The sequence below is a fragment of the Coregonus clupeaformis genome, chromosome 1, assembly GCF_020615455.1.
Source record: "Coregonus clupeaformis isolate EN_2021a chromosome 1, ASM2061545v1, whole genome shotgun sequence".
In the NCBI taxonomy this organism is placed as follows: domain Eukaryota; kingdom Metazoa; phylum Chordata; class Actinopteri; order Salmoniformes; family Salmonidae; genus Coregonus; species Coregonus clupeaformis.
Window position 1 is genome coordinate 66942371 of NC_059192.1, and position 14113 is coordinate 66956483.

Sequence of the window (14113 nt, forward strand, 5' to 3'; positions counted from 1 at the left end):
TTCAGGAATTTCTCTCACATCGTAAGTTCTTCTTCTTGAGTCATCTCTTCCCCATACACTGCCAAACAAAGCCAAACAGAAACCAAAGTCAAACATGTTAAAATGTCAGATTCAAACCACCAGCGATGAGAAGATAGATACAGGCAGATTACAATAAAAAGGGATAAGGGAGTGAGCATTATTTATAATAAGGGTTACAAGAAGAAATCGGACCTCTCTGAAAATTGATGGCCCTCTCTTCAGCAAAATATATTTTACCTAAACCCTCCCGTAACGCTTGAAAAAAAAATAACTATGCTAAACCCAAAATAATAATTAATACAAAGTGTAAACCTTTTTACATATTAGCATAATATTTTTTAATACCACACAAATTATGGAAATTACAGGCTAAGAATGGCCTATGTGTTCATCTTATCATATTTCTCCAATGCCAAATCAGTGTGTCTTGTTTGCAACGAAATTGTCCCTGTTTCCAAATAATTCAATCTGAAACGTCGTTAGGAATCTGAGCATGGTACTTTAAAAAGATAGGCCTAACTTTCCACCCCATACAGAGTATGCCTACCGATGCAGATAAATGTAAGCTTTAACTGCTGGCTACTCTTCTTCAGTCGCTTAACCCAATGAGAGAAGGCCACAAGTGTTTCCCTAAAAGCTGTCTGGGTTTAAACATCTTCTTTTGTACAGAAAGTGAATAGCTTCATCAATTGATCGTGACAGAATTAGATTACTTCCCAAGCAAAGTCAAATGTTTTTGTCTCCTCGGCTATAGAAGGTTGTAGCTCAGCCTCTGAATGTCAAAGAAACGAAACAATGATATCCCCATATGCATCGGAGTCACATCTTTCCCGGGTTTGTACAGTTTGTTTCTAGAATAAAGCATTGCGGACCAAAGTGCTGTTGTAGATCACTTTATATAATCAGATCTATTTTATTTTCTTCAAAATCTTACGCTAACATGGGGTAGGCCTGTGCGTTTTGACATTTTCTTTAATAAAAGGTAGGCCTATGGTATACCCTCTCATACCCCCTCAATTCGAGTCTTGGTTTTAACTTAACAGCCGTTCACTGACACTGAGGTAGGCTATTTTAAGAGTGAATAGTGGGTGGAGGAATTGACCAACAAATCTATGGTTATAGCAGCCTATAGCCTAATTTCGTCTGTCAAACAGGTAGGCCTACCTCTTATTTCTTAAATAGGTAGAAATAGGCTCCAACACAAAGTCCTCTTGTTGTTAGTAGTCAAATTAAAATGAAGACGTTGAACTGCCTAGTCGAATTTGCTTACTCTCAGCACCATGAACTGTCCATTTCCGATTTGCTGCTGCTTCAAGTTTCAGCACCACAATGTAAGTTACTCGAATCTGGCTTATTGTGAGGTCAATAACTGATAAATATATCATGGCCAAGAAACATATTGTTTTTAATAAAATAGATTACAGTAGTAGCAAGCTATCAAAGATTACCTCTGGTCCTCCTCTTCGCACTCTCTTTTTCAAACTGAAACTATAGGCTAGTCTTCACGCAAGTTTTTAGACTAGGCCTAATCCCCCCCCAAAAAATCAGAAGAATAATAATAATAATAATAATATAATATGCCATTTAGCAGACGCTTTTATCCAAAGCGACTTACAGTCATGCGTGCATACATTTTTTTGTGTATGGGTGGTCCCGGGGATCGAACCCACTACCTTGGCGTTACAAGCGCCGTGCTCTACCAGCTGAGCTACAGAGGACCAAGAAGCCTTTGACTCTCCTCCTGAACTGCCACCGTAGGCCTACACAGCACAGCCATTGTTTAGGCAGCACACAAAAACGTTTTTGATCAGCAAGAGCAGAGCAGGCCGGGGCTCAGGGTTGGAATATCCATTGCGGTGTGTAATGCAGCCTAGTTTTATTTAGACCATCCCAGCAGATATCTTAGAAATATAACTTTGCTCTGTGCTTCTCCAAGCATGCACTTCGTAGCCTATAGGCTATGGATCCTTATACAGTGGCTTGCGAAAGTATTCACCCCCCTTGGCGTTTTTCCTATTTTGTTGCCTTACAACCTGGAATTAAAAATGGATTTTTGTATAATTTGATTTACCCAACATGCCTACCACTTTGAAGATGGAAAATATGTTTTATTGTGAAACAAACAAGAAATAAGACAGAAAAACATCAAACTTGAGCATGCATAACTATTCACCCCATCAAAGTCAATACTTTGTAGAGCCACCTTTTGCAGCAATTACAGCTGCAAGTCTCTTGGGGTATGTCTCTATAAGCTTGGCACATCGAGCCGCTGGGATTTTTGCCCATTCTTCAAGGTAAAACGGCTCCAGCTCCTTCAAGTTGGATGGGTTCCGCTGGTGTACAGCAATCTTTAAGTCATACCACAGATTCTCAATTGGATTGAGGTCTGGGCTTTGGCTAGGCCATTCCAAGACATTTAAATGTTTCCCCTTAAACCACTCGAATGTTGCTTTAGCAGTATGCTTAGGGTCATTGTCCTGCTGGAAGGTGAACCTCCGTCCCAGTCTCAAATCTCTGGAAGACTGAAACAGGTTTCCCTCAAGAATTTCCCTGTATTTAGCGCCATCCATCATTCCTTCAATTCGGACCAGTTTCCCAGTCCCTGCCGATGAAAAACATCCCCACAGCATGATGCTGCCACCACCATGCTTCACTGTGGGGATGGTGTTCTCAGGGTGATGAAAGGTGTTGGGTTTGCGCCAGACATAGCGTTTTCCTTGATGGCCAAAAAGCTCAATTTTAGTCTTATCTGACCAGAGCACCTTCTTCCATATGTTTGGGGAGTCTCCCACATGCCTTTTGGCGAACACTTGCTTATTTTTTTCTTGAAGCAATGGCTTTTTTCTGGCCACTCTTCCGTAAAGCCCAGCTCTGTGGAGTGTACGGCTTAAAGTGGTCCTATGGACAGATACTCCAATCTCCGCTGTGGAGCTTTGGTCTCTTTGTTGCCTCTCTGATTAATGCCCTCCTTGCCTGGTCTGTGAGTTTTGGTGGGCGGCCCTCTCTTGGCAAGTTTGTTGTGGAGCCATATTCTTTCAATTTTTTAATAATGGATTTAATGGCGCTCCGTGGGATGTTCAAAGTTTCTGATATTTTTTTATAACCCAATCCTGATCTGTACTTCTCCACAACTTTGTCCCTGACCTGTTTGGAGAGCTCCTTGGTCTTCATGGTGCCGATTGCTTGGTGGTGCCCCTTGCTTAGTGGTGTTGCAGAATCTGGGGACTTTCAGAACAGGTGCATATATACTAAGATCATGTGACACTTAGACTGCACACAGGTGGACTTTATTTAAGTAATTATGTGACTTCTGAAGGTAATTGTCCTCCTGAGTGGCGCAGTGGTCTAAGGCACTGCATCACAGTGCTAGCTGTGCCATTAGAGATCCTGGTTCGAATCCAGGCTCTGTCGTAGCCGGCCGCGACTGGGAGACCCATGGGGCGGCGTACAATTGGCCCAGCGTCATCCAGGGTAGGGGAGGGAATGGCCGGCAGGGATGTAGCTCAGTTGGTAGAGCATGGCATTTGCAACGCCAGGGTTGTGGGTTCGATTCCAGTATAAAAAATTAAAATGTATGCACTCACTAACTGTAAGTCGCTCTGGATAAGAGCGTTTGCTAAATGACTAAAAATGTAATTGGTTGCACCAGATCTTATTTAGGGGCTTCATAGCAAAGGGGGTGAATACATATGCACGCACCACTTTTCCGTTATTAGTTTTTTTCATTTCACTTCACCAATTTAGACTATTTTGTGTCTGTCCATTACATTAAATCCAAATAAAAATCCATTTAAATTACAGGTTGTAATGCAACAAAATAGGAAAAACGCCAAGGCACTGTATTGAGACCACACTAAATAGCCTATAGGTGCACTTGATATTGTGTGCCCAGCGAAGCTGTGAAACCAATTGTTATTCTCCGAATTCTTATTATTTTCGTTTTCATATACTTTTTTTATTTGGCACACAGAAACTACAGGTCATGAGTAACTTGGTCAAAAATAATTGCACCGATTGGCCTATACTGGGCGCTGTTATAAGCAGTCTCACTTAAACCCTAAAATCTGTCACCCCTTTTGACCTAGAGACTTGAAACTTTGTATGTAGATGTCGTTCCTCATGCTGAACAAATTTGTCTCAAGGACCCAAAGGTCTCTCATGATAGATTTTCCTCCATCTTGGAAATTTTTGAAAAATGTATTCTCATTCGTCTCTTAACTTAGTTTGAGAAAAGCTAAGGGATTGGTTAAGAGATGGCTGAGTTATTGATAAATCAGGAAATCAGATTTTACCTGTCCATTTAAATCCTTTGTAAATCCACTCCAAAATGGCCTATCAACTTCAAACGTTTTAGGGTTATCAAAAACATTACTGTGATGAACCATGTTAAGTTTGGCATTGATATCTTAAAAAATAAGGAAACGATCAAAAATTCACTTTTTTGACTGTAACTGTAATGCTTAAAATAATCATAAAAAATCTTCTCATGGACTAAAAGTCAGATTCACTCAAAATGTGGTCTTTGGACTTCACAATAGTCCCTAAAGAGTTTGAGAAAATAACATTGATGCATTCAAAGATGGCCACACTATACCAGTAGATGCATATTGGCACATACGTCTACTCATGAACCACAGGACCAAAATACACCAATTTGGAATGAAGGCCCATGGTAAATGTCTTAACTTGGTTTAAGAAAAGCTTGGTCAAAAGATGGCTGAGTTATTGACAAATCAAAAATGGGATATTACGTGTCCATTTAAACCAATGTTAATCCACTCCACAGTGTCCTATCAACTTGAAACTTGTCATCGCTATCATGGACGTCTGAAAGTCAAACTGAATTTGGTGTTGATATCTAAAAAAACAAGGAAACTATTAACAACTAATCGTTTGCATATGTAACGCTAATGCTCAAAATCATCTGCAATCATCTTCTCCTCATTAACCACGTTAGATTCACTCCAGATTTTTTATTTACTCATTACATCAGTCTTTAATAGTTGCTGCATTCAAAACATAAGCTGTGTGAATATAAAGTCACTGCAACCATAACCCTTTGCTATGAGACTAAAAATTAAGTTCAGGTGCATCCTATTTCCATTGATAATCCTTGAGATGTTTCTACAACTTGATTGGAGTCCCCCTGTGGTAAATTAAATAGATTGGACATGATTTGGAAAGGCACACACCTGTCTATATAAGATCCCACAGTTGAGAGTGCATGTCAGAGCAAAAACCAAGCCATGAGGTAGAAGGAATTGTCCGTAGAGCTCAGAGACAGGATTTTGTCGAGGCACAGATCTGGGGAAGGATACCAAAACATTTCTGCAGCATTGAAAGTCCCCAAGAACACAGTGGCCTCCATCATTCTTAAATGGAAAAAGTTTGGAACCACCAAGACTCTTCCTAGAGCTGGCCGCCTGGCCAAACTGAGAAATCGGGGGAGAAGGGCCTTGGTCAGGGAGGTGACCAAGAACCCGATGGTCACTCTAACAGAGCTCCAGAGTTCCTCTGTGGAGATGGGAGAAACTTCCAGAAGGACAACAATCTCTGCAGCACTCCACCAATAAGGCTTTTATGGTAGAGTGACCAGACGGACGCCACTCCTCAGTAAAAGGCACATGACTGCCCGCTTGGAGTTTGCCAAAAGGCACCTAAAGGACTCTCAGACCATGAAAAACAAGATTCTCTGGTCTGATGAAACCAAGATTGAACTCTTTGGCCTGAATGCCAAGCGTCACGTCTGGAGGAAACCTGGCACCATCCCTACGGTGAAGCATGGTGGTGGCATCATCATGCTGTGGGGATGTTTTTCAGTGGCAGGGACTGGGAGACTAGTCAGGATCAAGGGAAAGATGAACGGAGCAAAATACAGAGAGATCCTTGATGAAAACCTGCTCCACAGACCTCAGGACCTCTGACTGGGGCGAAGGTTCACCTTCTAACAGGACATCGACCCTAAGCACACAGCCAAGACAACACAGGAGTGGCTTCGGGACAAGTCTATGAATATCCTTGAGTGGCCTGCCAGAGCCCGGACTTGAACCCGATCAAAAATCTCTGGAGAGACCTGAAAATAGCTGTGCAGTGACACTCCCCATCCAACCTGACAGAGCTTGAGAGGATCTGCAGAAAAGAATGGGAGAAACTCCCCAAATACAGGTATGCCAAGCTTGTAGTGTCATACCCAAGAAGACTCGAGGCTATAATCGCTGTCAAAGGTGCTTCAACAAAGTACTGAGTAAAGGGTCTGAATACTTATGTAAATGTGATATTTCTGTTTTTTGTTATTATACATTTGCAAAAATTTCTAAACACCTGTTTTTGCTTTGTCATTATGGGCTATTGTATGTAGATTGATGAGGGAAAGAACAATTTTATCCATTTTAGAATAAAGCTGTAACATAACAAAATGTGTTATAAGTAAAGGGGTCTGAATACTTTCCGAATGCACTGTATGTGGTCTGAACGTAGTGAAAAGTGGATATTTTATCCTGCAAGTCCTGCCGCTTGCTCAGTCAGCGTATTACAGTTGTGAGGGTTTATTTAAGTATTTTGGAACGCTAATGTGGAGTGAACCGACTGAGATTTAAATAATTTACGCAAACAGATTTCGACAAAATTAAGTCCCAGAATTCAAAGATAACAGCAAGATACCAATACACTAATGCTGAAAATATTTAGAAACCATTAGTCAAATTGACCCCAGAATTGGTATAAACTCAATACATTAAGTAATTACTTTAAGAATGATTACCTGCTGCATTCAAAGATAACCAACCTACAGCACTAGACTAAACTTCACTTGCATCATCCTTGTGATATTGAGAGATAAACATGGTAATGCTTTCACTGATTGCACATAAAGGAGGATAGTTCCTACATGATAGGGCGGCAGGTAGCTTAGTGGTTAAGAGCGTTGTGCCAGTAACCGAAAGGTCGCTGTTTCTAATCCCCGAGCCGACTAGGTGAAAAATCTGTCGATGTGCCCTTGAGCAAGGCACTTAACCCTAATTGCTCCTGTAAGTCACTCTGGATAAGAGGGTCTGCTAAATGACTAAAATGTAATAGTGCTTGCTTTGTTATCCAACTGATCTTGTGACCTTTCTGTCATCCTGTGAAATGTGTTCATAGCTGCTCACAGCTATATTTCGCTCTCTCTCTCTCCAGCTTCCCTCCCCTTCTGCAATGAGTGCGGCACTGAGAGGCATTTCCTGCTACCTGAGAGAGGTACACCAAACACCCCTTTTGCCTCTGTCGGTCTGTCTGACTATGGTTCAAACAAAAAGCACTGTGCCAACATCGCACTGCACTTGACTTTTAAAGGCAGTGTAGGCTTGAGCCAAAACCTGGTGGGTCCATCTTGCTTCAACTGAAACAACTGTTAGCTTTTCCTATGAGATAACCTGGCACACTTAGCCCTATGCTAACACGACCAGCTGTTGGCTCTGCATTAAAGGCCAAAATTGGTGAATGAAAATTGTGATATACAGTGGGGAGAACAAGTATTTGATACACTGCCAATTTTGCAGGTTTTCCTACTTACAAAGCATGTAGAGGTCTGTAATTTTTATCATAGGTACACTTCAACTGTGAGAGACGGAATCTGAAACAAATATCAAGAAAATCACATTGTATGATTTTTAAGTAATAATTTGCATTTTATTGCATGACATACAGTGGGGGAAAAAAATATTTAGTCAGCCACCAATTGTGCAAGTTCTCCCACTTAAAAAGATGAGAGAGGCCTGTAATTTTCATCATAGGTACACGTCAACTATGACAGACAAAATGAGAAAAAAAAATCCAGAAAATCACATTGTAGGATTTTTTATGAATTTATTGGCAAATGATGGTGGAAAATAAGTATTTGGTCAATAACAAAAGTTTCTCAATACTTTGTTATATACCCTTTGTTGGCAATGACACAGGTCAAACGTTTTCTGTAAGTCTTCACAAGGTTTTCACACACTGTTGCTGGTATTTTGGCCCATTCCTCCATGCAGATCTCCTCTAGAGCAGTGATGTTTTGGGGCTGTCGCTGGGCAACACAGACTTTCAACTCCCTCCAAAGATTTTCTATGGGGTTGAGATCTGGAGACTGGCTAGGCCACTCCAGGACCTTGAAATGCTTCTTACGAAGCCACTCCTTCGTTGCCCGGGCGGTGTGTTTGGGATCATTGTCATGCTGAAAGACCCAGCCATGTTTCATCTTCAATGCCCTTGCTGATGGAAGGAGGTTTTCACTCAAAATCTCACGATACATGGCCCCATTCATTCTTTCCTTTCAGTCGTCCTGGTCCCTTTGCAGAAAAACAGCCCCAAAGCATGATGTTTCCACCCCCATGCTTCACAGTAGGTATGGTGTTCTTTGGATGCAACTCAGCATTCTTTGTCCTCCAAACACGACGAGTTGAGTTTTTACCAAAAAGTTATATTTTGGTTTCATCTGACCATATGACATTCTCCCAATCCTCTTCTGGATCATCCAAATGCACTTCAGACGGGCCTGGACATGTACTGGCTTAAGCAGGGGGACACGTCTGGCACTGCAGGATTTGAGTCCCTGGCGGCGTAGTGTGTTACTGATGGTAGGCTTTGTTACTTTGGTCCCAGCTCTCTGCAGGTCATTCACTAGGTCCCCCCGTGTGGTTCTGGGATTTTTGCTCACCGTTCTTGTGATCATTTTGACCCCACGGGGTGAGATCTTGCGTGGAGCCCCTGATCGAGGGAGATTATCAGTGGTCTTGAATGTCTTCCATTTCCTAATAATTGCTCCCACAGTTGATTTCTTCAAACCAAGCTGCTTACCTATTGCAGATTCAGGCTTCCCAGCCTGGTGCAGGTCTACAATTTTGTTTTTGGTGTCCTTTGACAGCTCTTTGGTCTTGGCCATTGTGGAGTTTGGAGTGTGACTGTTTGAGGTTGTGGACAGGTGTCTTTTATACTGATAACAAGTTCAAACAGGTGCCATTAATACAGGTAACGAGTGGAGGACAGAGGAGCCTCTTAAAGAAGAAGTTACAGGTCTGTGAGAGCCAGAAATCTTGCTTGTTTGTAGGTGACCAAATACTTATTTTCCACCATAATTTGCAAATAAATTCATTAAAAATCCTACAATGGGATTTTCTGGAAAATTTTTTCTCAATTTGTCTGTCATAGTTGACGTATATCTATGATGAAAATTACAGGCCTCTCTCATCTTTTTAAGTGGGAGAACTTGCACAATTGGTGGCTGACTAAATACTTTTTTTCCCCACTGTAAGTATTTGATACATCAGAAAAGCAGAACTTAATATTTGGTACAGAAACCTTTGTTTAAAATTACAGAGATCATACGTTTCCTGTAGGTTTTGACCAGGTTTGCACACACTGCAGCAGGGATTTTGGCCCACTCCTCCATACAGACCTTCTCCAGATCCTTCAGGTTTCGGGGCTGTCGCTGGGCAATACGGACTTTCAGCTCCCTCCCTTTCTATTGGGTTCAGGTCTGGAGACTGGCTAGGTCACTCCAGGACCTTGAGATGCTTCTTACGGAGCCACTCCTTAGTTGCCCTGGCTGTGTGTTTCGGGTCGTTGTCATGCTGGAAGACCCAGCCACGACCCATCTTCAATGCTCTTACTGAGGGAAGGAGGTTGTTGGCCAAGATCTCGCGATACATGGCCCCATCCATCCTCCCAAAAATACGGTGCAGTCGTCCTGTCCCCTTTGCAGAAAAGCATCCCCAAAGAATGATGTTTCCACCTCCATGCTTCACGGCTGGGATGGTGTTCTTGGGGTTGTACTCATCCTTCTTCTTCCTCCAAACACGGCGAGTGGAGTTTAGACCAAAAAGCTATATTTTTGTCTCATCAGACCACATGACCTTCTCCCATTCCTCCTCTGGATCATCCAGATGGTCATTGGCAAACTTCAGATGGGCCTGGACATGCGCTGGCTTGAGCAGGGGGACCTTGCGTGCGCTGCAGGATTTTTAATCCATGACGGCGTAGTGTGTTACTAATGGTTTTCTTTGAGACTGTGGTCCCAGCTCTCTTCAGGTCATTGACCAGGTCCTGCCGTGTAGTTCTGGGCTGTTCCCTCACCTTCCTCATGATCATTGATCTTGCATGGAGCCCCAGACCGAGGGTGATTGACCGTCATCTTGAACTTCTTCCATTTTCTAATAATTGCGCCAACAGTTGTTGCCTTCTCACCAAGCTGCTTGCCTATTGTACTGTAGCCCATCCCAACCTTGTGCAGGTCTACAATTTTATCCCTGATGTCCTTACACAGCTCTCTGGTCTTGGCCATTGTGGAGAGGTTGGAGTCTGTTTGATTGAACTCTTTACCTGTATAAAAGACACCTGTCCACACACTCAAACAGGTGCAGTTAGTACAGGTAATGAGTGGAGAACAGGAGGGCTTCTTAAAGAAAAACTAACAGGTCTGTGAGAGCCGGAATTCTTACTGGTTGGTAGGTGATCAAATACTTATGTCATGCAATAAAATGCAAATTAATTACTTAAAAATCATACAATATGATTTTCTTGATTTTTGTCTATGATACAAATTACAGACCTCTACATGCTTTGTACAGTGGGGAAAAAAAGTATTTAGTCAGCCACCAATTGTGCAAGTTCTCCCACTTAAAAAGATGAGAGAGGCCTGTAATTTTCATCATAGGTACACGTCAACTATGACAGACAAATTTAGAAAAAATTATCCAGAAAATCACATTGTAGGATTTTTAATGAATTTATTTGCAAATTATGGTGGAAAATAAGTATTTGGTCACCTACAAACAAGCAAGATTTCTGGCTCTCACAGACCTGTAACTTCTTCTTTAAGAGGCTCCTCTGTCCTCCACTCGTTACCTGTATTAATGGCACCTGTTTGAACTTGTTATCAGTATAAAAGACACCTGTCCACAACCTCAAACAGTCACACTCCAAACTCCACTATGGCCAAGACCAAAGAGCTGTCAAAGGAACTATGACAGACAAAATGAGAAAAAGAAATCCTGAAAATCACATTGTAGGATTTTTAATGAATTTATTTGCTAATTATGGTGGAAAATAAGTATTTGGTCAATAACAAAAGTTTCTCAATACTTTGTTATATACCCTTTGTTGGCAATGACACAGGTCAAACGTTTTCTGTAAGTCTTCACAATGTTTTCACACACTGTTGCTGGTATTTTGGCCCATTCCTCCATGCAGATCTCCTCTAGAGCATTGATGTTTTGGGGCTGTCGCTGGGCAACACGGACTTTCAACTCCCTCCAAAGATTTTCTATGGGGTTGAGATCTGGAGACTGGCTAGGCCACTCCAGGACCTTGAAATGCTTCTTACGAAGCCACTCCTTCGTTGCCCGGGCGGTGTGTTTGGGATCATTGTCATGCTGAAAGACCCAGCCACGTTTCATCTTCAATGCCCTTGCTGATGGAAGGAGGTTTTCACTCAAAATCTCACGATACATGGCCCCATTCATTCTTTCCTTTACACGGATCAGTCATCCTGGTCCCTTTGCAGAAAAACAGCCCCAAAGCATGATGTTTCCACCCTCATGCTTCACAGTAGGTATGGTGTTCTTTGGATGCAACTCAGCATTCTTTGTCCTCCAAACATGGCGAGTTGAGTTTTTACCAAAAAGTTCTATTTTGGTTTCATCTGACCATATGACATTCTCCCAATCCTCTTCTGGATCATCCAAATGCACTCTAGCAAACTTCAGACGGGCCTGGACATGTACTGGCTTAAGCAGGGGGGCACGTCTGGCACTGCAGGATTTGAGTCCCTGGCGGCGTAGTGTGTTACTGATGGTAGGCTTTGTTACTTTGGTCCCAGCTCTCTGCAGGTCATTCACTAGGTCCCCCCGTGTGGTTCTGGGATTTTTGCTCATTTTTGCTTGTGATCATTTTGACCCCACAGGGTGAGATCTTGCGTGGAGCCCCAGATCGAGGGAGATTATCAGTGGTCTTGTATGTCTTCCATTTCCTAATAATTGCTCCCACAGTTGATTTCTTCAAACCAAGCTGCTTACCTATTGCAGATTCAGTCTTCCCAGCCTGGTGCAGGTCTACAATTTTGTTTCTGGTGTCCTTTGACAGCTCTTTGGTCTTGGCCATAGTGGAGTTTGGAGTGTGACTGTTTGAGGTTGTGGACAGGTGTCTTTTATACTGATAACAAGTTCAAACAGGTGCCATTAATACAGGTAATGAGTGGAGGACAGAGGAGCCTCTTAAAGAAGAAGTTACAGTTCTTTGAGTGCCATAAATCTTGCTTGTTTGTAGGTGACCAAATACTTATTTTCCACCATAATTTGCAAATAAATTCATTAAAAATCCTACAATGTGATTTTCTGGATAATTTTTTCTAAATTTGTCTGTCATAGTTGACGTGTACCTATGATGAAAATTACAGGCCTCTCTCATCTTTTTAAGTGGGAGAACTTGCACAATTGGTGGCTGACTAAATACTTTTTTTCCCCACTGTACAAAGCATGTAGAGGTCTGTAATTTTTTTTCTCAATTTCTCTGTCATAGTTGATGAAAATTACAGGCCTCTCTCATCTATTTAAGTGGGAGAACTTGCACAATTGGTGGCTGACTAAATACTTTTTTCCCCCACTGTAAGTAGGAAAACCTGCAAAATCGGCAGTGTATCAAATACTTGTTCTCCCCACTGTGATATATATATATATATATATATATATATATATATATATATATATATATATATATTGTATACCACTTTCATTTAAGGACCGCTGTGCCATATACAGTACCAGTCAGAAGTTTGGACACACCTACTCATTCAAGGGTTTTTCTATATTTTTACTATTTTCTACATTGTAGAATAATAGTGAAGACATCAACACTATGAAATAACACATATGGAATCATGTAGTAACCAAAAAAGTGTTAAACAAATCAAAATATAATTTATATTTTAGATTCTTCAAAGTAGCCACCCTTTGCCTTGATGACAGCTTTGCACACTCTTGGCATTCTCTCAACCAGCTTCATGAACAATGCTTTTCCAACAGTCTTGAAGGAGTTCCCACATATGCTGAGCACTTGTTGGCTGCTTTTCCTTCACTCTGCGGTCCAACTCATCCCAAACCATCTCAATTGGGTTGAGGTCAGGTGATTGTGGAGGCCAGGTCATCTGATGTAGCACTCCATCACTCTCCTTCTTGGTAAAATAGCCCTTACACAGCCTGGAGGTGTGTTTTGGGTCATTGTCCTGTTGAAAAACAAATAATAGTCCCATCAGCGCAAACCAGATGGGATGGCGTATCGCTGCAGAATGCTGTGGTAGCCATGCTGGTTAAATGTGCCTTGAATTCTAAATAAACCACAGACAGTGTCACCAGCAAAACACCCCCACACCATCACACCTCCTCCTCCATGCATCACCTACTCTGCGTCTCACAAAGACACTGTGGTTTGGACTCATCAGACCAAAGGACAGATTTCCACCAGTCTAATGTCCATTGCTCGTGTTTCTTGGCCCAAGCAAGTCTCTTCTTCTTATTGGTGTCCTTTAGTAGTGGTTTCTTTGCAGCAATACGACCATGAAGGCCTGATTCACGCAGTCTCCTCTGAACAGTTGATGTTGAGATGTGTCTGTTACTTGAACTCTGTGAAGCATTTATTTGGGCTGTATTATCTGAGGCTGGTAACTCTAATGAACTTATCCTCTGCAGCAGAGTTAACTCTGGGTCTTCCTTTCCTGTGGCGGTCCTCATGAGAGCCACTTTCATCATAGCGCTTCTGTCACGGTTCTCTAAGACCGAACCCAGAAGCAGACCAGGACAAGGTGAGTTGAACGAAGGTGAGTGTTTATTTACAGATTCAAAAGGATGCAGAATAATCCAGGAGACGGAGCGGGTGGCGGAGATGAGTAGGTGGAGGTGAAGTGGCAGATTAAATGATGGCACGGCAGGGGTTGGGTGAAGGTTCCGGGAGAATGACTGTAGACAGAAAAAAACGGAGGTAAGTACAAGGCAGGTCAACAAGGTGCAAAAACAACAAAACTAACGCTAGTACTCAGAGGCTGATACACTGGCAAAACATACTGTTAATGGCTAACGATCCGGCA

General features: G+C 42.1%; 1 protein-coding gene across 2 annotated transcripts in view; it reads left to right on the forward strand.

The window, feature by feature from the left end:
* LOC121572485 (double C2-like domain-containing protein alpha) overlaps positions 1-14113 on the forward strand; it is a 104008-nt gene that overhangs the window by 63032 nt on the left and 26863 nt on the right. For both annotated transcript variants that reach the window (XM_041884556.1, XM_041884562.1), the window contains exon 7: positions 7195-7254. In XM_041884556.1, the coding sequence (XP_041740490.1) occupies positions 7195-7254 (60 nt within the window). The remainder of the gene's footprint in view (positions 1-7194; positions 7255-14113) is intronic.